Raw genomic sequence first — 25,323 nt, 5'->3', positions numbered from 1 at the left:
GTTGCTGGGGCAGAGAGTGCGTGGAGGGAAGTGTGTGTGTGAATGTGTGCGTACGTGTGAAAGCATGACGGGGAGTGTGGTTGCGCTTAGCGGGCTCTCCTACGAACCTGGCAACCCGAGTTCCATTCCCGTTCACGGCCAATACCAGTGACGATTATCTGAACCGGTCTTGGGCCTTCCCTAGGTCTGCTCAGCCTCAAATGTTGCAGTGTGTAAACTTCACCACTTGGGAGATAAAGGCGGCCGGGCGTGGTGGTGGCCACCTACCCCCTCGTGTGCCATGCAGGCCTTTATAGGTGTTCACTAACAGCACTTTCCCCGACAGTCTGTTAACGCTATACAGGGGATCTTTGTATTTGTGGTGGCATTGTGGTTACTGAACTGTTCTATGGATCCAACAACCCATGTTCGATTCCCGCTCAAGGCCAATGTCAGTGGCAATTATTTGAACCAATTTTGGACCTCCCCTAGGTCGACTGAATCTTAAATGTATGTTGTGTAAACATTAGCACTGGCGGCTAGGCATGGTGCTGGCCACACCACCCCCTCGCGTGCCGTCTTGGCCTTTATAGGTCCGCACTAACAGCACTTGCCCCAAAAACCTGTATGTTCTATATAGGGGGATCTTGGTCTTTGTGTGCATGTAGGTGGGGAGCGGTGGTGTAGCGGTTAGCGCGCTGCGCTATGAACCCGGCAACCCGGGTTCGATTGCTGCTCACGGCCAACACCAGTGACGATTATCTGAACTGGTTTTCGGGCCTCCCCTAGGTCGACTCAGCCTCAAATGAGTACCTGGTACGGTGTTGTAAACATCGCCACTGGGGAGACAAAGGCGGTCGGGCATGGTGCTGGCCACCCACCCCCTCGTGTATTGTTCCGGCCTTCATAGGTGCTCGCTAACAGCACTTGCCTCTACAGTCTGTTAAGGCTATACGGGGGAGCTTTGTGCACTTCCCACTGTGGCAACTTGCCACATTGGGGAGCACAGGTGGTGTATCACATCAGCGAGTCATCTCAGGCAGTAAACGCATTCGATTTGGGTCTGCCCCCGGTGAGCCTTCCACACTTCACGTGGTCTCAAAGTGCACCCAGCCTGGCACAAACGTTGCGGTGACGTCACCGCCGCTTAGTGGCGAATGGCGGCTGTTGTTGTTGTTGTTGCTGTGGTGAGCACTCACGAGCCGTCCTCATTGCTGCGGTAAAACACGAGGAAGGGGTCCGACTTGCCGAAGAAATCCTTCTTGTCCAGCTTGTTTCCACAGAACTGCATGGTGGCAATGTCCTGGGTGGGCAGTGGGTGGGAGAGGGGGCAGGTGAGCTCACCCAGCCGTAGGTCAACAACCACAATCGCCGCCTCCGTCGAGAACCCGAACACGATCTACGACTGGGTGCATCGGTGTTTCGGGTCGCTGCCGTGTGTCGTCCGGCACGACGCCCCGACGTGTCGCTAAACTTTGCCTGAAGCTTGCTCAGTTCCTGAAGTGACGAGGCTGATGATGCTGCTGCTGCAGGCACGTGGAGCGAAACGTCGGACATCATGCCGGACAACCAGCGGCACGAACCGAAATCATACCGGAGAGACCTGAGTATAATTCCCTCGTTTTGGTTCTTTCGGTAAAGTCACGTAGGTAGAAATAGAATAAAATAAAAACACGACGTTTCGATCGCAACACAAGCGACCTTCATCAGGTGGCACCGATGCAGCAGGACAACCGCTGACACGGGAGAAAGAGCTGCTGACAATAAGAGTTTATAATTCCCTCACTACAAAAGTTATATCCATAATGCATTGTGCGAGCAACATTTATAATTTAACCTTTTATAAAAAAAACGATGGGTCTCTTTAGTAATAGGTGTTTTATTATTGAAGGGGCTCGTGCACACTCAATAACTACTGTGAGTGTAACTCTTCATATGCCAATGAAAAAAAATGTGAATCGGTAAAATATTTAAAAATGCGATTTGCATCGGGCCCCACAGTGTTAAGTGCAGTCTCCAACGCTTTATCATCCACCCCGTTTCTTCAGGCCACTGGCCGAAACGTCGCCTATTGTGCTCTTTTCCTTTCAAGGACACACACAAGAGTGTTACTGAGGAACGTGTCTAATCTATTTAACATTTCTATTATACTATGAGATCTCTTTTACCAGTGGCAAATATAGTAGTAGGTGTCAGTTTTGTACTAGTTTAAAAGGGTAAAAACCTACTACTATGCCTATTATACACAATTCCCTTCTGTAACTCTCGACCAGCACATGGGCATTGCGGTTTTGCTATTCAATGCCGGCGCACAATGACAGCAGCAGCAGCAGCAAGGTGTTCAGGAGCCAGATGCTAAAGTCGAGGCACTGCTGCTGGTCACGACGAGAGGGCTTCAGCAGAGAGAGAGAGATAAATATTGCTATTCGCGGGCTGCTTACACGCGCTCCGCATTGTGTCTAATGCCATCGCACAGGGATGGATATCAAGGCCATTCAACGACTCAACGCCGAGTGTAGCAGTGGTAATAATGTGATATGTACTCAGGAAAGCCTCACCGAGTGTTTAGACCCGGGGGGGGGGGGGGGGGTCCCCAGCTATTCCATTTGATCAGTCTTGGCGTCACGAAAATGAAAACATCAGTCACCTGTGTTTTTTTTGGCGTGAACTATGATCATTGAGTGGACGATAACTATCGAGGGACAACAACTGCTGCCCACCATCATTTACATCACCATCATTTACATCACCATCATTTACATCACCATCATCATCATAATCTCCACTGCCATCATCATCACCACGACGAGACTAAACTAACCGAATCTGAGTGAAGAGGCAGACCAGGATAATGTAGTGGCGTTACTAGACACGGCAGGGCACGGAGGAAGCCTGGACATGGTAATTGGTAATTAACGAGATGTATTTAACAATACTCACTGACTTCACTGATTGGCTAGTTGACCTGAACATGCTGGTGGGGGAGGGGGCTGGGGGGAATTCACATCCCTTAGACCGATATTTAATAACTTGCGAGTGTTTGACGACGATACAATTCGACTGCTTTAGTCGACGACACAAAGACAAATCCAACACATGGCACCCACAGACTTGACTGTAACCCACAGGACAACTAACATCATCATTGCCGTCGTCATTTGCATGGTTTCTGTGACACTTTGCAGCGTGAATTTGTTGTGCTGGGACATCTTCACGAGTGGCAGGCAAGCCCGACCGGTGGCGGTCAGAGTCACAAATCCGGGTTTGCACATTTGAACCAAGCAGTCGAAGCCCAAACCTAACCAGGGCGTCATGGGGAGATGAGTAACAATCACCGCTACCCGCGTTAGAGGGGAACATGCGTGTCCCTTTCATAGAGGTATTCTTTGGTGAGATTGTGTGAATATAAATGCGTCGTTAAACCCGCTACAATCCTTCACAGCCAATTAGCAAGGTTTGTCACGTACACAAAACATGCCAATTAGTTACCACTTCAGCACCACCGGCGTGTTGGAGAGTAAATACACACCATTTACGATTCGTGTCTATTTTCCTGAGTGTGTGGGGAGCGGTGGCGACCCGGGAGCGATTCTCGCTCACGGTCGACACCAGTGACGATTATCTGAACCGGTCCTGGGCCTCCCCTAGGTCGACTCAGCCTCAAATAAGTACCTGGTGCGGTGTGCAGTAAACATCGCCACTGGGGAGACAAAGGCGGTCGGGCGTGGTGTTGCTCACTCAACCACCCCCTCGTGTGCCGTACCGGCCTTCATAGATGCTCGCTAACAGCACTTGCTCCGACAGTCCGCTAGTGTATGAGCGTGCGTCCGTGTCTCCGCGTCAGATGTATGGGTCTCTGGGTCTGCGTGCGACACCGTCGCTGTGTGTACCCTCCGTGTCTGTCTGCCCAACGAGGGAGTTGAGAGGGGCCGGGGTGAGGGGCTGACGGCTGTCCGCTGCCGTTTTGCGCAACCCATCGAGAGGGAAGGGGGGCGGAGTAGTGGGGAGGGGGGGCTGGATCGGCCACCGATAACGCGCTGGGACTCTGCCGTGGCGATTTATTTACCACTGGTAGCGAAGCACCGATCTGCTGGTCAACAAAAATTATCTTTCATCCATGCTCTTACGTTGTTTACCCAGAGTTATATCCAAATCCGCAGTGTAATGAGCCGTGTTATATGGGTTCGATCCTGACCGGTGTCTGTTTTCTGCGTGGTCGCGTGGATTTTTCTCTGGGTCCCTCGGTTTTTCCCTCCACATTTAGAAACACGCCTTTAGAGTATTTGGCCGCTAAACATTTTCACGTAATAAGCCACTTCGTTGAGCTATCATTTGTGGCTAGGTCACTTATGAAAAAGAGCTGCATAGCTCAGTGGGCCTTACCTGGTAAAATTAAAATATCAATTTTTCCGAGTTAACTTCCCCCCCATTTCCCCCCCCCCGCATCCCCAGCTCTCTCGGTCTCCCACTTCCAGCCCCGCCTATTCCCCCCCCCCCCCAGCCTCACGTCCCTCTCCTAGCGTCCACGCAGCGCTCCCCCTCCCCCTACCCCACACCCCCCCCTCTCTCTCCCTCCTTGCCCCTCCCCCCTTTCTCACCTATATAACCTCTTGCCACGGCAACTCTCTCTCCCACTTCAGCAAAAAATGTTCTTGCTGTGGTTTCCCCACCTGATGATGATTGCTTGCGTTGCAATCGAAACGTCGTGATTTATTTTATTTTATACCTACGTGACTTTACCGAAAGAACCAAAAAGTATAAAAATTTAAATAGTTGATAGTTTTCTAGTTTTTGACTGTAGTGCATTTCGCGCTGGTTTGAGACTGCAAGTTTGAGGCAACCTCTTTAGGTCAGTTTGGCAACTTTTCTCTCGAATAAGTCGCTGATGGTCACATAACTTTAAGTAAAAATATTCATCTACATTGGACCACCTTTGCGAGCATGACCCCATGTTGCGGCCAAAAGGGACAGAGCCAATGCCTAAATGCTGGCGTCAACCTAAGTTGCGAAGCGTTAAAAATAAAGTTTAATTTGAGTCTCTGTTTCAGCACATACTCCGCCACCGATGCCGTTAGCCACGGCCAGCAATGGAACTCAGTCAGCGTGGTCGGGCTCCTAACGTGGCGCGATTAGCCACCGCACCGCTGGTGATTCTGTGCGCGGACACAAGAACGAACGCCGGCGCTGATTGCACGAATGTGGCTGTGCGATGTAGTGCACTCCGCAGCCACACACTTGCAAGTTGCCTGGGAGCATCGAATCAAGCCGCACGCTATTGATTTGAAATCAGCTCTTCCCTCGGCAGGAAACGAATGCATTTGTGGCGAAGTTTAATTTGAGTCTCCAAGAGAAGAATTAAATAACCCAAAATTGAATTGGCCCTGGCTTGCGGCCTGATCTCGGAGGGCCAGTGGTGTGTGAGCATTTGCGCGCGTGGGTGGACACAGACATATAGACAGAGATATACCGTGTAGCCTAAACAGGTTATGGGGGCAAGTGCTGTTGGAGAAGAGCACCTATAAAGGCCGGCACGGCTCACGAGCAGGTGTGGAATGCCCTGTAACACACACCCGACCGCATTTGTCTCCCCAGTGCTAACGTCTATACAGCGCAACAAATGCTATTGTTTAGCTGAGTCGACCTAGGGGAGGTACAGGACCGGTTTAAATAATCGCCACTGACGATGTTAGCCGTGGTCAGGAATGGGCACTCAGGGTTGCCTGGGGTCAGTAACGCCGTGCGCTAGCTGCTACGCTGTCGGTGGGAGTGCACACGCACGCGCACACGCACACGCGCGTTGTGATTGTGTGCGCACCGGTGCAATCAATTTGTCTTTGCTTAAACAAATGAACGTCAGAGCGAAGCTGCTGAGAACCCCGAGCAGCCTTGCAGGTGGCTAGAGAACGCCCCCCCACCACCCTCCCAAAAAAATTAACGAGATAGGAATGCTCCCAGTACAATACTGGCATGGGAGTATCCAGCTGGTAATGAGTTTGACTCTGTACGGAGAGAAATGGAGGTGAAGGATTGGGAGCAGAGGTTTTGTTGTTACAAGTGCAGGTCCTGCAATTGCACGCTCTCACCGATGCCGGCAGAAGGACCTCCACCAGAGAGAGATTTTTTTCTAGAAAGCCCATCTAGAAATTAAGAGGGTCAAACTTGATTTGAAGCTTTCGTGACTCCAGGAATTACTACACATAGCTCTACGGTGTCTATGTTGTGTGTCTCTCTCTGTGTGTCTGTGTTGTCTCTCTCTGCTTGTGTGTCTGTCTGTGTGTCTCCGTGTCTGTGTTTTGTCTCTCTCTCAAATTTAGTTCTACCTGATGACGGTTGCTTGTGTTGCAATTGAAACGTCGTACTCTATAATTTAATGTATTTTCTTTCTACGTGACTTTACCGAAAGAACCAGACAGTAAAGTAAGAGGGTATTTTGGCCTATACGCTGACCAGGCGTCTTATTTGAGATCTGAGTACATATTCTGGGTATCCCACTGCTTGAAATACATCTATTTGAGCCGAGATTTTTTTTCACCCTCCACATTTATAATCAACACGCGTTCAGAGTATTTGTCTGCTATCAATTTCCGCGCAATAAGCCGCTTCGTTGAGCTATCATTTGTGGCCAGGTCGCATCTGAAAAAGAGCTACATAGCTTAGTGGGCCTTACCCGGTAGAATAAATGTAGTTGAATATTTATAATATTTAAATGTAAACTTTACACACTGCTGGGTGAACAGAAGCGGTGGGAGAATTTAAGAAACGTGTTCATTGTTTTCAACTGCCGTGCTCCGAGATTGGCCCGGAGATCCCCCGGTGCCAGTGTGCTCATGAACCCCCAAGAGAGTGCACATCGGGGAAGCTACACATCGCAACGGAGAAACTCCACGTGGTCGCACCCGCGTGACGATTCAGCGTTTAACCACAAAGCCAAACTGTCACAAATGGCACGATCCAAAACATTCGAAGATAGCACTCACACTGTAAGAGACAGCTCGAGACTCGGAGAGGCTTTCCCCGGGTAAATAAAGAACATTATTTTTAGATGTACCCTGCTCTGCTGTTGACGATGCCCGTATTACATTTCGACGTGTTGAATCCCACACGCAGGCATCAGTATTGCATCTCCAGCGATTCACAAAAACCACTGCTGTGTTTCCCACATGGCCGTAAACACTGCTGTTGGTCAGATGGGAGGGGAGGGAATGAGAGGCCTCACCCGACAGTTTCCCAGTTCCTCAGCCGTCAGAATTATGCTCCCACATTTCTTTCCAGGTATTCCCCTGCTCACACACGAAGACAAAGACAAAGACCCCCCGTATAGCCTTAACAGACTGTTGGGGCAAGTGCTGTTAGCGAGCACCTATGAGGGCCGGCACGGCACACGAGGGGGTGGGTGGCCAGCACCATGCCCGACCGCCTTTGTCTCCCCAGTGGAAATGTTTACACATCGCACCAGGCACTTATTTGAGACTGAGTCGACCTAGGGGAGGCCCAGGACCAGTTCAGATACTCGTCACTGGTGTTGGCCGTGAGCGGGAATCGAGGTTCATAATGCAGTGGGCTAACCGTTACACTACTGTTCCACAGGCACACATAGCCACAGCCGAACACACACGCGTGAAAATATATTCTCTCACTCGCACACTCCCACACTTTATTTTTGGCAGTGAAGTCCATTATTGTAATGTGCATCATCCCAAGTGCAAAATGTTAGGAGCGTGGGGTTGGGTCCCACTCAGCATCGCCGTGCCTTCTCTGCAAAAATTGAGGCAAAAATTGACAGCATCGATATCTATCAGTCCTGTCAGAGCCAGTGATTTTCTTAAAGCATTTTCCAATATGCTTGGTACGATTCTATGCTCGAGTATGGCAATGTGTTCAGCAGCTAGATGCCAATGTCGAGGTCTGCTAGCTACGAGAGGGCTTGAGGAGCGAGCGTTCGTTCAGGTTTGATATTCCTCCTCCATATGATGGCGCGCAGATTTCAGTGGTTTACTACTTTTGTCGTTCGCAGTTTGGGTTGCGTGGCCACGATTGCACCGCTGTGGCTTGCGTTTTAAATTTGCCATTCATGTGGACATCGGCCTGCCGTTGATGTTCTTACGCGGTTGATGGTTACGCCACCGGTGACTTCGAGGAGGAATGTCAAAGCCAGGAGGCGTGCGAATTTTTGCGTTTCGAGTGACGTGTTCATTCTGGGCATCCGCGTCGCTCCACTCTGCTCGCCAGCATTCTTCCGGAGCTCGGGGCGAGATTCCAGGATGGTGACAGCAGCAGCAGCAGCAGCGCGATATCCCAGACGGGGGAATCGGGACTCGCGTCCCAACTGGTGGAGAGGTGACACCGTCGAGGTCTTTGTTGACGAGCAGGTGGTTGTCGCTTGCAAGAGTACGTCTCAACTCCCTTGCTGTGTGTGCGCGTCTCTGCGGATGTTTGGTTGGCAGAATGTTCGGTGCCCACGCCCGCTCTTCCCCTCTGAGCTCGCCCATCCGTTTGGCCCAATCGCAGAGGGGACCGGTGGCACCGCCTCCTGCCCGGAACTCACCCGAGGGGCTTCTCAAGGCGGCTACCAACTGATCCCACCACCTCGCCCAGAGAGCAGAACGCCTGTCCAAGGAAGTCCTGCACACGCACGCGCGCACGCACACACGCAAAGACAAACAACACAAACGCGCGCACACACGCACGCACACGCACGTGCACGCAAACACGCTCACATACACCCACATCACGTAGAGACGTGCACACACACGTACACACGCGCGCGCGCACACACGCAAAGACAAACAACACAAACGCGCGCACACATACACGCACACACACGTGCACGCAAACACGCTCACATACACCCACATCACGTAGAGACGTGCACACACACGTACACACGCGCACGTGCACACACGCGCATACACACACCCGCGCATAGACACACACAAACGCACACACACACACAAGTGCACACTCACACACAGACAGGCACATACAGGTGTGTGCACCCATATGCACATACACGCAGATGCACACACGCAAAGACAAACAACACAAACGCGCGCACACACGCACGCACACGCACGTGCACGCAAACACGCTCACATACACCCACATCACGTAGAGACGTGCACACACACGTATACACGCGCACGTGCACACACGCGCATACACACACGCGCGCATAGACACACACAAACGCACACACACACACAAGTGCACACACACACAGACAGGCACATACAGGTGTGTGCACCCATATGCACATACACACAGATGCACACACGCACGCACATACACGCGTGCACACACGTACATTGACACGCAGGCACACACAACACATATACAACAACAAAAGACACACACACACATACGCACGCATGAGAACCACAAACAACAGCAACAAAAGCAGCCAACAGTCGCCACAAAGTGGCGGTATATGTCACTACAGCGCTTGTGACAGGCTAGGTGCACTTTGAGGCCACGTGAAGTGTATACGGGTAGGAGGTCACGGGACAGACCCAGGTGTTATAGGTGAACTGACTGAGATGGCTGCCGCATTCAAGATTGGTGCCAACAAGCGCACGTGCAAGAGATCCCTCGTATAGCCGCTTGCACACACGCACACACACATTGACGCACACACGCACGTGCACACACAGACACACATGCTGGCACTACACACACACAATCCCAGCGGCCTTTTGCTCTCTACTTCACAGACTGCTTATGTAACGTCGCTGTTACAGTCATAACCGTGTTTACTGTGTACAATTAAAAAAATTCACCTACACAATTACCGCCATTTAAACCATTAATGGGAGGTATAGGCTGTTTCCACGTACGTGCGTGTGTGTGTGCGTGTCTGTATGTGCGTGTGTATGTTTGTGTGTGGGGAGCGGTGGTGTAGCGGTTAGCGCTGTGCTGCGTTACGAACCCGACGACCCGGGTTCAATTTCCGCTCACGGCCAACACCAGTGACGATTATCTGAATCGGTCCTGGGCCTACCCTAGGTCGACTCAGCCTCAAATGAGTACCCAGTGCGGTGTGTAAGCATCGCCACTGGGGAGACAAAGGCGGCCGTATGTGGTGCTGGCCACCCACCCCCTTGTGTGCCATGCCGGCCTTCATAGGTGCTCGCTAACAGCCCTTGCCCCAACAGTCTGTGAAGGCTCTAGGGGGGATCTTTGTCTTGCCATTTTTGCAGGTGCCACATCTGTGGTGCAGATGGTGTTCCACAAGGCACCTGGGCGGCGTAAGCAAATGGTATTGCTTTTATTCGATGGCATGCGTCACAAGACATTGGTGACACCCAGGCCTGTTTCCCCATGCGGTACACCATACACCCAGTATACATCTCTGGAGATTCAGGTTTCCTTTCGCTTCGTGTGAGTTCGATTTGTGCGATTTTGCGGATATATGCTACAAACCTATTTCTGCTCAAATTTCGCTCTCATATGCGGCTACGCGGTCGGGTGTGGGACAGCGTTGTGCGTGTACTGTGCGCGCTGCTCAGCGTTGTGCGTGTACTGTGCGCGCTGCTCGGCAGGCATCTGTCTCGTGCGTTTTTTTCTTTGTGAAGCCCTTTTTTTGGAAAGCATCTACCACATAAAGTAAGGGAAACCTGTGCTGGTCAAGTTGCCACTTACTCCTGGCTACCAACAACAACTCAGGAAGAAATGATCTGAATGAGACTGCGGCTCTGTATATGTGAGTGTATAGGTCTCTCGATATGTCTCTGTAAGCTCACGCTTGTCTAAGTCTACGTTAAGCCTTTGGGTCTCTACGTGAGACCAGGGTTTCATTTCAGCCGGGCCAATCTGTCCGTGAAATATTGTCCAGTGACCATGGAAATATTTTCACTCTCGTCACGGCCACATCCAGTACACATCTCGCTATGGCTGTGGCTACCGGTCACGTGCTTACGCCGGTCTACCAGCAAGAAACCAAGCCCCGTTAATTTGGGTTTCCGGGTATGTGGGTGTGCGGGTGTGTGGGTGTGTGGGCATGTGGGTTTGTGGATGTGTGGGTGCATGGGTGTGCATGTGTGTGGGTGTACGGGTGTGTGGGTGTGTGGGTGTGTGGATGTGTGGGTGCATGGGTGTGCATGTGTGCGGGTGTGCGGGTGTGTGGGTGTGCGGTTGTGTGGATGTGTGGGTGTGTGGGTGTGTGGGTGCGTGGTCGCATGGGGGTGCGTGGGTGTGCGAGTTTCTGGGTCGGCCGTTGCCTGTTTGCGGTGCAATGGGGTGACAGCCAAGAATGTCCACGCTCCGAACGGTTCGTGACATCCAGGAGGGTGTGCGCGGTGGGGGTTAGGAGCAGCGGTGAGGGGACTGACAGGAACAGGTTGCGGTGCGGGAGCGGAAGGAACCATCGAGGAGGAGGAGAGGGTGTATGAAGACTTTGGTAGGACGGTGGTGGGAGGGTTGAGGGTGCTGGTGGTTCAGCTATCGAAGGGAAGGAGTGGTTCGTGGAGGGAGAGTGTTTTTTTTTGTTTTTTTTCAAATGTTACCTTCTGTTTATTCCCAGGGGCAGTGCAGACAAAGATGGCACACAGGTAATGGATTAGGTCAGATCGTGCGCGTGTGTGTGTGGGTGCGCGTGTGTACGTGTGCCATGGTGTGCGCCGACGTGTGTGTTGCATCGTTCGTTCCTGCTGAGATCTTCTTCAAGTCAGTCCCTGAAGAAGCTCCCAGTACGTCGGGCATCGTTGCGAAAAACAACGCACGGCACGGTCCGAAAACCACATCGGAGAGCAGCGATGGCCCCAATTGTGAACGTATGTATTTAACGAAGCACTCTCGTGTGATTGTTTACCATTACATAACTCGTGACGCAAGTGCCAGCAACCTTGCCAAGTGTGTGCTCGCGTGTGGGAGGGCACGAGGCATGTGCATACACGCACGAATGTGTAAGTGGGCGCGTGTGTGTGTCTAAGTTCATAATTAGCCTCCAATGAGAACCTTGTGTGGCGTGTAAACATTGCCACAAGGGAGACAAAGGCAGCCGCACGCGGTGGTGGCCACCCACCCCTTCGTGTGCCGTGCCAGCCTTCATTAGGTGCTCGCTAACAACACTTTCCCCAACGGTCTGTTAAGGCTATATGGGGGATCTTTGTATTTGTATCACGAGTGAACTGTGCGCGTGACTCACATGCTTGGAGAGGTTGGAGCTTCGTGAATCCACATCAAACCTAAAAGCCAAAAAAAAAACAGAACGAAAACAACAAATGGTGTGACTTAGGTCATCACAACGCAGCGAGATTGGGTCCTGGGCAACACAGCAACAAACAACAACAACATAATCAACAGCGAAAATTTCAGATTGACTTAAAAATAAAAACCCCCAAAAAGGCTTCTACTCCTGTGTGGCTGAGACTGAAAATGGAGTGGCAGCCAAAGGGCGGAACACTCCCCGAGAGGGAGTCTACAGCAGAGATGGAGCGATGAAATCGGCTGGGGATGACGACGATGAATTACTGCCACTCACACGGCGAACGGAGAGGGGGGGGGGGGTGCATTGTCGGTGCGGTAAACAAGGCGTCGGTGCTTCGGGGAGAAGATGAACACGAGATGTCAGAGACCGTGAGATGCGGTGGGTGTGCAGTCATCTCGTTCACGAGCTGTTGTGCATTATTAGGGGACGGCTACACGGAGGGAGGGCTCTCATAACTCCTCGTGCATTGCGCGGGGAATTGCGCGGCAGCTTCATGTTAACCACCCGCCCGAGTGCCCGGAGTACATCTCAGAGGGCGTTTGCTGCGCGGGGATCCAAGGAGGCAACCGGACTGGCGGGCAGCGGTGCCGATAGTTCATCAATGAAAATCGGCCATTGCGTTACGAATCCAGCGTCATCGGCCACGGTCAATGCACCGCTGGATGAAAGTCTCCACAAGCTGCCCTCCCTCCACCGAAATGATCCCACCAGATACCTGGACATCGCTCACACCTTTACACTTCAACGCCTTTCTCCCGCCTCTCCTCTGTTAAATAAACACGTCAGCTGTTTCTGTACAGCGTCCCGAATCACGTTTAGTCGCGAGGTGTCCATCGATATTATATTGCGCGAGCATGATTGTGTTGTGCGTGTTGTTGTGTGTATGCAGCCGTACATAGCCAGCCGTGGCTAATCAGAGGTGCGGGGGAGAGACAATAAACTGAACAAAAAAGCAGTTCTAAAGAAATGAGTTTTCAATCTAGACGATGATTTAAAAGCACATAGCTCTGTTGACTTCTTAATGTAAAAACTCCATTATAAATTTGAGTAAAAAAAATAATCGCCACATTTGTACCATCGCGTTTGTGTTGTTTCCCATTCATTTGCTCGATCGGTCTCCATATCCAGTCGCGTGAGTGCACTTCCACGATGTTGGACGTACATCTCAGGCAATTTAAAGGAGCGGGACAAATGGGAGTGTAATTGTGAAGTGGCTCTTTGACTGCATGTGGTTCTCGATTTCAACCGACCGCGGCCGCGATTTACCAAGAAATAGCGTTGTCCACATTTCTGGATGAGGGAGAAATGCTCGTGAAAATCCCACGGTGACGGACGTACCGGTGTGGGTGTCAAACAATTGCCGAATTGAATTAATAAGCCGTTTGTCGTCAAAACAGGAAATAATTACCTTCAACATGACACCGACAGGTTGATTGTCAATATTTTATTGCGAAGCCACCCCATTTGTGAAACTCCCCAAGATCGTGTAATTTGCACGCACGATTTGGGGTAAGTTTTCAAAGGGCCACATTGCCACGCGTCCAATTCGACGCGCACATCGTGAGCGGGGAAGAATCGATCTAACGAGTCGTGGCGCTCCTCGTCCACGCTACTGCAACTCGCGCGACTGCGAGGGTGTGCGCCGGGGGGGGGGGGGGGGGGTTGGTGGGAGCGAGTTGGAGTGACAGCGTGATTAGGCGATGTGGCATTACAGGTCAAAGCGAAGGTTCTGCCGTTCTTCAAACAGGTAGTCCATGATGAACTTCCGCACGAAGTCCGGATTCAGAGTGTTGTCGATCACCTCCGTGCGGCCAAACTGCCGACAGAAACCACACCCGCGCACACACCGTTCCCAAACAAACACAAAGACAACCCTCATAGCCTTTAAGAGACTGTTGGGGCAATTGCTGTTAGCGAGCATCTATAGAAGGCTGTACAGCACAGCAACACGCCCGGCCACCTTTGGCTCCCTAGTGGTGATGTTTACACATCGTACTAAGTACTCAATTTGAGGTTGAGTTGACCTAGGGGAAGCCCAGGAGCGGTTCAGATATTCATCAATGCTGAGAGGGAATTGAACTCGAATTGTCGGGTTCGCAGTGCGGCACACTGTGACACTACCGCTCCCAGCAACACAGACACACGCACATACAGACACACACACACATTGACACACACGCACACGTTGGGAACGTAAATTAGGAATTAACCATCTGTTTGTTTAAATTTGCCTACGGTCTTGTCTTCATTCGTTAAGCAAATTAGTTTGCAACTTTTTCAAATTTTGTCAGTGTCATAGAGGCCAAACAAGCAGAAAGCACAGAGCGAGCGACCTCTGAGATCCCTCCAAGTCACCTCTGGTGCGCACCGAGCAGAGGACAGTGCCCCCCACCCACTCTGCATTGGAGAGGAACATTCGTCACGTGACCGTCAAAACGATATTTTTCTTCTCAGAGCTGGAATGTATCCCAACTGATAAACCGAATGTAACACGATCGTATTTTTGCTATTCGCGACCGGGCTGCACAGCATGTGACCATTGACTCACTGCGATTGGCTAACCCGGTTTTAATCATGGGCGGGTGAAACCCGGATTCGAAGCCAGGATCTCTGCAGTTGTTTGGATCAGCACGCCAACCACAGCTTCTTTGGGACGCTACGACAATAAAAGGAATTTTACTGGTAGGAACCTCCTGGTTACACCAGCTCACAGGGGATTATTGTGTCTGTCCGTCGTGCATCCAAAAATGGGAGGGGTGGAGAGGGGAAGGTGGGGAGGGGCTGGGTGGGGAGGGGCTGGGTGGGGGGTGGGAGGGGCGGGGAGGGGATGGTCACCCCGTGGTGCCCTTATAAAACTCAACGTTTAACCTCCTCACGCCGGCTTGTGCCCGCCCTCACGGTCGGCCATATTTACGCCGCCGTTGACCCTGGCTATTGACCGAGCAACCCAACCTTCCTACCAGCTCCCTCCGCAGGAATGTGTTCATTTAAAGGCAGGCATTAGGGCGTGGCGTGGCAGACAGACAGACACAGATAGACAGCAAGGACTGGGACAGAGAGAACACCTTACCTCCCGCCACTCCTGGCTGCCTACGGCTTGGACGTACATCACGCAAACTGGACACGACAGAAGGAAAGGGGGGCCAGACACATGCACAGATCGGCACAGCGTGAAGTTAACGCGCGATGGCCGTGGCGTTACTCCCCCCACGGAGGGGCAGCGAAAAAACCCACGGGATTACGAGCCGATGTAATTTTGCTCAACATTATTCGAGAGGGTGGAACAGGCTTACACATTCCTTAAGATGTTACGGCCAGGGGCTTAATTTCTCCCCCCCCCCCCCCCCCCCGAATAAATGTTCCTGCGTCGTCGCTCAACCGGAGTCAGTGGCACACGTGACGAACGGCGGCCACGGTGCGCAGCGAGAGAGCGGATTTGGATGCGGTGTGCCCCGGTGTGGTAATGTTTTCCGGATCACCGAGCCGGACAGCCGGACCCGGCTAAAAGAATTGAGCCCTTGTCATGCAACAACCCAGGTGGCTCAGTGGTAGAGCGAGCGCCGAGGCATCGGAAGGTTGCGAGTTCAATTCCTGTTTGAGGGTTCACTCAGCCCATAGTCACTCTGGAGTCGATAAGATACGCACCTAGGCTGTCGCGATCGGTATTATCCAAGTGACGACATCACATTTATCTCTCTGTTTAAGACCTAAACAGGAAGATTTATCTACAACTCTGGCTGTCGCCTGACGAGGCTGGTTTGTAATTACCGGCGAAATGTTGTGCTCGAATTGTAAAAGTTGTGGGTTTACGCTCCAACACACTTGTATGTTGAACTAGTTACATTCCTGCCAACTGCTTATCAGTGCCTACCGTATTACAGACCAATTCAGACCTCATTGGTGGCCCCGTACCCGTATAAATCTCGACGTTCCACAAGGGAGAAACACAAACAAATAGACAAAAACTATTTGCCCGAATAAAAACGGCTGTACGCCATATGGACCTGAGAACTTAATTTCCCTGTAAAAAATTACAGGTAAACCGTATCGGTTGAGAGGTTTGTAGATTACAAATTTGTATATTTTGTTTCTGTGACAAACCTGACTAATTGGCTGTGTCAGGTGGTGGCAGGTTTAACGACACATTTCTATTTTCACGATCTAACCCAAGTAACTCTATTATGAATAATATAGGCACCACCTTGTGGGGGAAGTAAAACAAGTGGTTGTTCTTTGGATGGACTCGCCCTCGTCATGTGAACATGTAATTTCCAGCCACTGCCTCAATGCTGTAAACAGGAGATAAGCACCGGCTTGCAGCTCGTTTGAGCAGGAAATCACTTTGGCTTCTTACAACGCTCGAGATCGCGTCGTCTGAGGCGACGTTTGCCCGAGATGGCCGCTAAGCTCGACGACTGAGAACGCGGACGACGGAGAATCTACGCAGCTCACCGGCCAGACGCGATGTCGTGAAACTAACAATCATCACAACGACTCGACTCGCGCAGATCAGCGCCACCGCCAGCTACCTCCGCAGTGGGGGAACTCGGCCGTCTGCTCGAGTCGATTTGGAAGAGCGGGAAACTTGCTGACACGCTTAACGCTCTCGCCGAGACCCAGGCCCAATGTTCTTGGGCTACTGGAGCCACAGGACATTGAGTAGGTTTGGCCATGGCTGCCACTGATGAATTCCAAATGTTTTATAACTGTCCCATAAACGTTTATTTTGTTTGTCCGAATGTGCCGCTTACATCAAAGTCAAAGTGGTTTCCTTGCTTAAATGAGCCAGTCGTGGAAATTCTCCATTCATATGGTGAAGGCAAGTATTTCCATAGAATAACCGCTGGTGACTTCCCCATAAAGCAGTACTTAATTTTATCTATCCTGAAGGTATGATGGGCTGCCTTTAAATTGCGAGCCACTCCCTCTACCGCTAAGTCAGCAAAAAGCCAGGCTGGCTTCTAAAGACAAAGTGGCATGAAAAGTATCTCGATGGCAGGAAAAGTAAATGTGTTCATATTTAGCACATTTTTTGCAGGCCAACGCTCCTACAGTCGAGTGCTGGACCAGTTACTTATCGTGCCAAATGTTTACTTCAATCGTATTTCCTCAGCGAAAAGGGTGCCAGTGCCTCCCATCACCAGCAATGGGGCAACATTTGCCAAGCAGGTGTTTTGTTTATTGCTCATTTTGTAAAGCGTGGCACAGTTGTGGCAGCGACTTCGCCGCAGCCGCCTCCGCATGCATCAGACTGTTCACGGCACCTCTCCTTCACGTGAACGTTAACGGGCACCGATTATAACCTGAAAGGTGCCGCCCGTTGCTGCCCGCTTGGTGTGTTTGGGCCTTTGGACCCGTGCTTAGCACCGCTGATTATAAGTACCGTGCATATCAATGTATACGGCATCGCAAAGTAGCTGGACAGCACCTTTCACATCTAATTGAGATCCGCAAAGCAGCATGAAATATTGCAGCTGCAGCATGCAATACTGCAATATTTTGCTGTCTTTTCTTGGATTTTCTGTTTGCACATAGTCACATAGTCCCTTTAAGATGTTTTCTTGTTCATGTTTTTGTTTTTTGTTTGTTGCGGTTGCACCCTATTCAAGAGCCGAATTGCTCACAGGGCTATACCTAATAAATGAACTTGAATAAATGAACTTGAAGCCTAGTGCATTCACAAAACAAATTCAAGCAAATTCATTACCATTGTTAATCATAATTATATATTTTTTGTAATGATGCAATATTAATACTCTCTACCAGCAGTTCTTAACCTGGGGTGCACGTACCTCCTGGGGGGGGGGTGATGCCCTTTCTGAGAACCAAAGGGGTGCAGGCTGCAGCCAAGGTCAAGAACCACTGCTCTATAACAGGAAGCACACACCGAGTCTCGAGACTCGTTTTTACACGGGTTCCTCTCATCTCATGGAATGTTTGGCCAATCTCATTCATGAACGTTGGATTTTTCTTGCGGAGGGAAAACGGGTGCATCCGGAGAAAACCCATGCGTGCAATAGGATAACAGAGGTCCACACAGGAGGATTCAAGCACCCCGTTGCTGTAACTGCCATCTCTCAGATGCCACGCAATCCACCAACTCTTGCCTCCCAAGTGGTGGATCACAGGGACAGTGACCCTCCGATGAGCACGGTTGACTATGTACGGTGCGAAACAAGTTCAACATTAATACGCCGTAGGTCATCTCAACACCGTCGCATTACTCAGCCACGGCTATCAGTGGTGTAGCGAGCATGACAATGGGGCCCTGGTGCAATTTCTCATTCCCCTTAGTAGCCCGGCGCCTGGGGGGTCCTCTTGTCCTGTGGGTCCTGGCACGGCTGCCACCGCCAGCACACTCGTTAGTGCCATGGGCCCACCCCCTTTTTTCATTTTTACCGGCTGCTCCTGTGGCCTCTCATTGTGGGCCTTTGTCAAGGCATCACTTACTTGGGTCCGACTTGGAGAACGTGTCCATGTCCAGGAGATTCCTGCAGGATAAGGGGGGGGGGGGAAGGCGAGGGGAGATAAGAGGGTGGTGAATAGGAGGGGACACCAGAGTGATGATGAAGGGGGGGGGGGACAATGACAAATTGGGGGACCAATTCAGAGCGTGGAGAGATGAGGGGCATTACTCCTTTGACATCGGCGATCGTCCTACACAAACACACGGTTGGCAAGGTGGCTGTGCGGCTAGGCTAGGTCACTTAGGGGAAAGAATACATTCGCAGTGAATGTGGACTAATGAGGCTCAATCTACCAGCATTTCAGGCGCGCTCGTTAAATCGCACCTGTGACATCCGATTCAGTGATGGAGGTCATGGGGCATGAGCGAGGGGGGCGGGTAGCCGAAAATGAATTTGTGTCTCTCGCGGAGGGGTGCAGCACTCCGGAAGGGGATATCATAGAGCTACCTCTGAAATGTCTTCAGTTACCGCTTGTACACGCACTATGGGGCAGCATTTTTCCACTCGCCCTGCCACAAAGACGACATTAAAACCGATATATTTTATACTGACTAGAAATGGAATTTTCCTAAAACAAGGGTGAAGCCAGATATAATTTGACAAGGCTTTGTGTGTCTGTGTGCGTTCATTGGAAACTGAGCTGATGTGATCAAGCGGTTACGCTTAAAACCCCTGTCTAATCATAGGCAGTGACATCATTAGACCTCCTTTGGCAGTACCAAAATATAATAATAGGGGTTTTCCCCTTTTTTCTGGCAACAAAACTGAAACCTTTTTACAAGGAATCATGTGGCATTAAACACAATACTTGTGGTCAAAATGCAAAAAAAACACACTGACAATATATGCATTGTCCTTGAAACTGATTGGTCCACACCAGAGACGGCTTTGTTTTGAGCCTCGTCTCAATTGGTGCTAGACCAGAGGACGCCAAAAGTCGTACAGTTCAAAGACAATGCACTATCAAAGTAATGAGGGCTCGGGTGAGCATTTACATCATTAGACCTCCTTTGCCAGTACCAAGAAATAATAATAGGTTTCCCCCCCCCTTTTTTTTGTACTGGCAAAGCAGGTCTAATGATGTAGATGCTCACCCCGAGCCCTCATTACTTTGATAGTGCATTGTCTTTGAGCTGTACGCCTTTTGGCGTCCTCTGGTCTAGCACCAATTGAGACGAGGCTCAAAAGAAAGCCGTCTCTGGTGTGGACCAATCAGTTTCAAGGACAATGCATATATTATCAGTATGTTTTTTGTTTGCATTTTGACCACAAGTATTGTGGTTAATGCACACATGATTCCTTGTAAAAAGGTTTCAGTTTTGTTGCCAGAAAAAAGGAGGGAAACCCTATTATCATAGGCAGTGAGTTTAAACTCTAAATTAAACCCCAGCAACTCAGCTCAGAGCTCTGATTAATGCAGTCAACGGTGAACCAAGGTCGACTAAACTCTTGACTTTAGAGGGCCGTGTTATGATAATGACCTGTTAAGTAGGATGCGCTCGTGGGCTATTATCTCACCCACATAATCAGCTTAACATTGACATGAAGTATGTCCCCATCAATATTAAAAAAAGAAATGTCCGGTTTGTAGTGAAACACACACCACCACCATTCCCCAACAAGTACCGGTTATTGGTGGCATCACCACTGTGTTCGAGTCAAACCCGGTTCACAATGTTTGCTGCGCATGTACAATTTTCAGACAATCAGTTGCCCAAAGCTTGGCAAATTCTGATCACTGCTGCCCCCCCGGTGAGCAACAGGGTTGATGCCTTCCAATCGGAGCGCAGGCAGAGGTCACATGGCCACCAGAGGTAGACCAATCATTGTTCAGTCAACGCACCTTTCGACAAGAGGTGTTTTCACTGGCCAGACGCAACTCGGTCACTCGAGCAGGTGCCAGCAACGGTTTATGATTTTACTTTCGAATGGGGGTTTCTGCTTGCTCAATAATTACTGATAGGTAACTATTGATAAGCCATAAATAAATAATGTTTAATTTTTATTTTATCAAAGTGCAATCTCAAATTCATTTTACTCTCTCTGGCCTCGACATCATTTGCTTTGTGGAAGGGCCATTGTCCGAAACGTCACCGATTGTATTTTTCCCTTTTTGAGGCCGCGATGTAACCAACAAACGTGTTGAGTTTTCCCATCACTCTCATGGTTTAGTTTGATTTTGTTTAACCACGGCAGAATTCACCGAACTTGTTTTTAAATACGTAAAGCAAAGTTCAGCAAGGAAACATAATAACAGCACCATCATAATCATATCAGGACGAACTGGGTATAAGCAAAATAGAATTACCGTGCAAATACATCTTAATATCAGAAGAAGAAATATGTCTTCTGATGTAATTTGGCTCGGTGAAATTACTTTCACAGCGTTGAGAGTACAATTACGTGACAGAATACATGACAAGAGCATCAAGGAATGCAACTTCACTGTTAGGTATGCCACGCTTGGCTTCATGCGGGATCTATCGCCAAGGAATGGAATGCATCAGAGATGACACAACACCAGTGAGATGGAGTGATGAATTCAGCTCGTGTGTCACGCACTCGGTGGATTAGTGCATCGCAAGATCGTGAGAAGTGGCGTCGGGCTGAGGAGCTCTTCATCCAACAGTGGGCTGACCATGGATGATGATGACGACAATGACAGAGACTGGATAAATACACAGGTGGAGTTTGACTTCTATATTTGGGGGGGGGGGGGCAGGGGTTCGCTTTGTCCCTCATATTATGAATCGCGGGTGATATAATTTATTTATGTTTGATCTTAATTGTAAACTACTGAAAACAAATTAATAAAGGTGCCCAGTTGGGGGGGGGGGGGCATTGCCCCCCTCGGTGCCCCCCCCCCAAACCCCACCCATGGATATACTGTTTATATATCAGTGTATCTTCATCAACTGGTAAATATCATCTCTGCCAATGCCAAAGCATGCTACTTTCAGTTGCTTCGGGGTAAATCCCAGTCCAACAACATTAGTCGGTCCAGCCATTGTGCGTCTGCTGGGTCGCGGCGATGACGGCTGGCCGAGGTTTCCCCGAAATTGTGGAAGTGCCGTCCACATTCTCAACCCCCCCCACCCCCCCCCCTGGCCAAACCCGAAGCGGTTTTGGCAGTTTAAGCTGGAACTTGGCAAGCAGGTCTGGGCAGAGTGAGGGCCAGGCGCGGGCCAAACATTACGCAGGGAGTGGAAGTCAATAATGGAAAATTCATTTCTCAACTGAGCATTTGAAGCCTCGATGCTCTTATCTCCCCTTCACAACCCTGACTTGAGCCAGTGACGGAAATTCCACATTTTCCTGTGGTGAATGTGAGTCTGTTCAGAAAAAGAAAAAACGCTGTTGACTTCCCTACAAAAGTGTGATAATTAATGTTATCGATCCCATGGGAAGGGACGCTAGCCCCAACCAGGATGTGAACTAGCAACCTTTCCAACCGCCAGCCCCTTGCTCTGCCGCCAGGGCCACGTGTGGCGTTTCACTCTACGAGGCATTGAATGGTGAATCAACGATGACAATCAATTCTTACAATGCGTGCATTGATGCGCGTGTAAGAATGATTCACAATATGTTGCATTTTTCTGCACTGTATCTTCCCTTTCACCACCCCTCCCACACCCCTTTGCCTCCCTCCTCCCCCTTTCCTCCTCCATTCCGCTCTGGGGTCACCCTTGAACGAGCTCCTTGGCTCAAAGGGCCCCTATACCCCGATCTTAACGGTTATGCAAATTCATCTCCTAACAGGTACATTTAAAAACAAGTAATATGCAGCGAACGAGACAGAAGACAAATGAAACGGCACGAACGAGGGGAAATAAGCATGGGCTCTTGATCGGATCGATCGCCGGAATTGTGGGGGAGGGAGGTGATTACAAACGAATGGGTACGAAGGCAGGCGATGTAAAAACGAGATAAAGTCAGTCTATTCTTAACCGGATTAAATATGCATGTTTTTTATTTTACCAGGTAAGACCCACTGAGCTATATAGATCTTTTTCAGAAGCGACCTGGCCACAATTTATAGCTCAACAAAGTGGCTTATGGCGTGGGATTTTATAGCCGCCAAAAAACACGTGTTTGTAAATGTGGAGGGAAAAACCGGAGGACCCGGAGGAAAATGCACGCGACCACTGGGAGAGAGACACGCAAACTCCAAATATACAGCAGCAGGTGTCAGCGTCGGGATCAAACCCACGACCTCCTGCGTACCAGGCGAGGTAGTTAACATCTCCTAGCCACCGTGATGATGATGATGATGAGACACAGAGACATGCAAACTCCAAATATACAGCAGGTGTCAGCGTCGGGATCAAACCCACGACCTCCTGCGTACCAGGCGAGGTAGTTAACATCTCCTAGCCACCGTGATGATGATGATGATGAGACACAGAGACATGCAAACTCCAAATATACAGCAGGTGTCAGCGTCGGGATCAAACCCACGACCTCCTGCGTACCAGGCGAGGTAGTTAACATCTCCTAGCCACGGTGGCACCCCAGAATTGGGGAGACGCTGGATAATTAATGCCAATGACACCTGACTGTACATGTGCACTCTCACATCCCGCACAGAATATTTCGTCGAAGTTACATTTCACATCTCCAAACGCGTCGACATGTTTCTTTTTCTCACTCGGGATTAATCTTTCATGAGAACCGCGGGGACGCCGCGCCCACGTCGCTGATGAAAGTATCCCAGGAATGTGTTCGCTGGGCGAATGGGGGCAAATTTAATCGCCATGACAACAACGGGAAGACAAGGCTCAACTGATGCCAACGGACAAAAATAACAACATCATTAGCGTCGTCGTCGGAGAGAATATAAATAACGAAATAAATAAGCAGACAATATGTCTTATCGTCTGCTTATTATAGTAATATAATTTTGCGTCGAACTCGGGCCCCGGAGTGTAACGAGCGGGTCCTTGTCTGTAAGACCGACAGTTCGCCAGCATTGATTGAAGCAAGCCTGACTCTGCTGATGAGACGCCACGTGTCAAAACCAGCCCAGAGTATTGCTTGCCTTGAAGCAATGCTGCTGGCAACACAAGCAGCCACCTTCAACGACACCGAGTGCACCTTGACAGGGACCCAAACACCGCCGTGGAGGGATATTTCCGGAAATGCAGGCTCAGGCCAAACGCCCACAAAACAACGGTCCCCGCATTCCATCTCGAGAACGGGAACGCTTGGCGTGCACCTTGAGAGTGCCTTTTTTTTCTTGCGACGAACGTGACCCCCCCCCCCCCCCCCACTGCGACCAATCCTGGAGAGAGAAGCTGGACCCGCGGGCCGACCTTTCCACCACCAAGGCGAAGGCAATGTTCAACCTGGTCCACAAGCTGAGCCAAGCACACAAAGCTGGGGTGGGGAAGCACCAGCATCGGAGCCACGGACACCAGCGACGGCTCCGCTCGTGTGCTCGCGAGCCAAGCAAAGTGCAGCACCGGTATGGATCAGAGAAGTAGCCACACTCGACTTGCTGATGTCCAACTGCACACGTGGTGATACACCACTGGCACCCCAGAGTCAAACCCCAGCGCGCTCGCTGGCTCCCCGTGTTGTCACGCAAGCGAATGGTGGGAAACGTGCATCGCGCCCCTCCACCTGGAGGATCTCAATCACGTCCCCTCACCAGCCGCCGCCTGAAGTCACGCAGCAAGGCCCTTTTTGGACACACGCGCTTAACCTTCAACAAAGCGACGAAAACCCCGATGATGATGATAATTATTTAAAAGCCGAATGGAGTTTACAAGAAGTCGTGAACGATCCGACGACGCGGAAGATCCGTGGCCTCGATCTTCCACGAAGGTAATGGGCCACAATCCTCAACTGCGTCCACTGCACTAACCATGGACAGATGCAGACACTTGACGGACAAATGGGAAATTTACTAATCTCAGGTGAGCGACTGTGGCCACCCAGAACAGAAACCATGGAACGAACATGCAACGGCTCAATGGCCGATTCACACGCACGAATAAGGAGGCATCGTCACGTAGCGATGCAACGCTCCGCTCCTCCTGACGCAATCATCTGGCTCAACCACCTCAATGACATTTTAGATTTATTGCTCTGCACTTACGTAGGCCATGCCGGTGAAATTAACGTTTGCTGAAATTACACAACTCCCAGAAGGGTTGTGTAAGTAATATTGTTGTTGCTGATATTGTTATTTTATATTGACAGATATGGGAAAGAGACGTACAGTCTGCTCGTTCGTGTAGCGATGAAGCCTTGTCCAGTGCAGTATTTATAAGTTGGAATGTAGCTGGAGACCCCCAGCCAGCGGTTGCATAACGTTAGGAAATACCACTGCGCCCTTCGCTCTCAGCACTTGGCACCAACGCTGCACAGAGAGGGCGGTGGTGGCTGTGGATGCGACCGGAGCCACGCAGAAGAAGCAATCATCATCCCTGCAGTCACGAAAGCTTTAAATCAAAATGTAGACCTTCTTTCGTCTCATCAGCCAAATCCGGCGTGCTGGTTTGCCATATGTCCAGATGCTGCAACCATATTTTCCGGAGCACCCGGAGCAAACTCATGCGTGTGAAGGAGCAACACTCTATCCTGCACACAGCTGCAACAGGTCAAAGTGCACATTTTGCTGTACCTCCTTCTCCTGGCGAGCCCTGGCTTATCACGTCCCCACTGCCC

General features: G+C 50.4%; 2 protein-coding genes across 2 annotated transcripts in view; both read right to left on the bottom strand.

The window, feature by feature from the left end:
* Nucleotides 1-25,323, bottom strand: part of LOC133342701 (copine-8-like) — a 71,402-nt gene that overhangs the window by 37,520 nt on the left and 8,559 nt on the right. Inside the window, 7 exon segments of the mRNA XM_061552033.1 lie at nucleotides 1,179-1,282; nucleotides 7,196-7,259; nucleotides 8,525-8,601; nucleotides 12,122-12,161; nucleotides 13,897-14,000; nucleotides 15,255-15,301; nucleotides 18,635-18,675. Of these exon segments, the coding sequence (XP_061408017.1) occupies nucleotides 1,179-1,282; nucleotides 7,196-7,259; nucleotides 8,525-8,601; nucleotides 12,122-12,161; nucleotides 13,897-14,000; nucleotides 15,255-15,301; nucleotides 18,635-18,675 (477 nt within the window).
* COL7A1 (collagen type VII alpha 1 chain) overlaps nucleotides 12,194-25,323 on the bottom strand; it is a 274,004-nt gene continuing 260,874 nt past the window's right edge. The window contains exon 110 of the mRNA XM_061552030.1: nucleotides 12,194-12,863. Coding sequence (XP_061408014.1) covers nucleotides 12,832-12,863 — 32 coding nt within the window. The 3' untranslated portion in view covers nucleotides 12,194-12,831. The remainder of the gene's footprint in view (nucleotides 12,864-25,323) is intronic.

Source organism: Lethenteron reissneri, chromosome 15 (assembly GCF_015708825.2).
Source record: "Lethenteron reissneri isolate LAM-NWPU_2019-01 chromosome 15, ASM1570882v1, whole genome shotgun sequence".
NCBI classification, from domain to species: Eukaryota; Metazoa; Chordata; class Hyperoartia; order Petromyzontiformes; family Petromyzontidae; genus Lethenteron; species Lethenteron reissneri.
The sequence above is the reverse complement of the archived record's forward strand: the minus strand, read 5'-3'. Positions and strand labels throughout refer to the sequence as shown.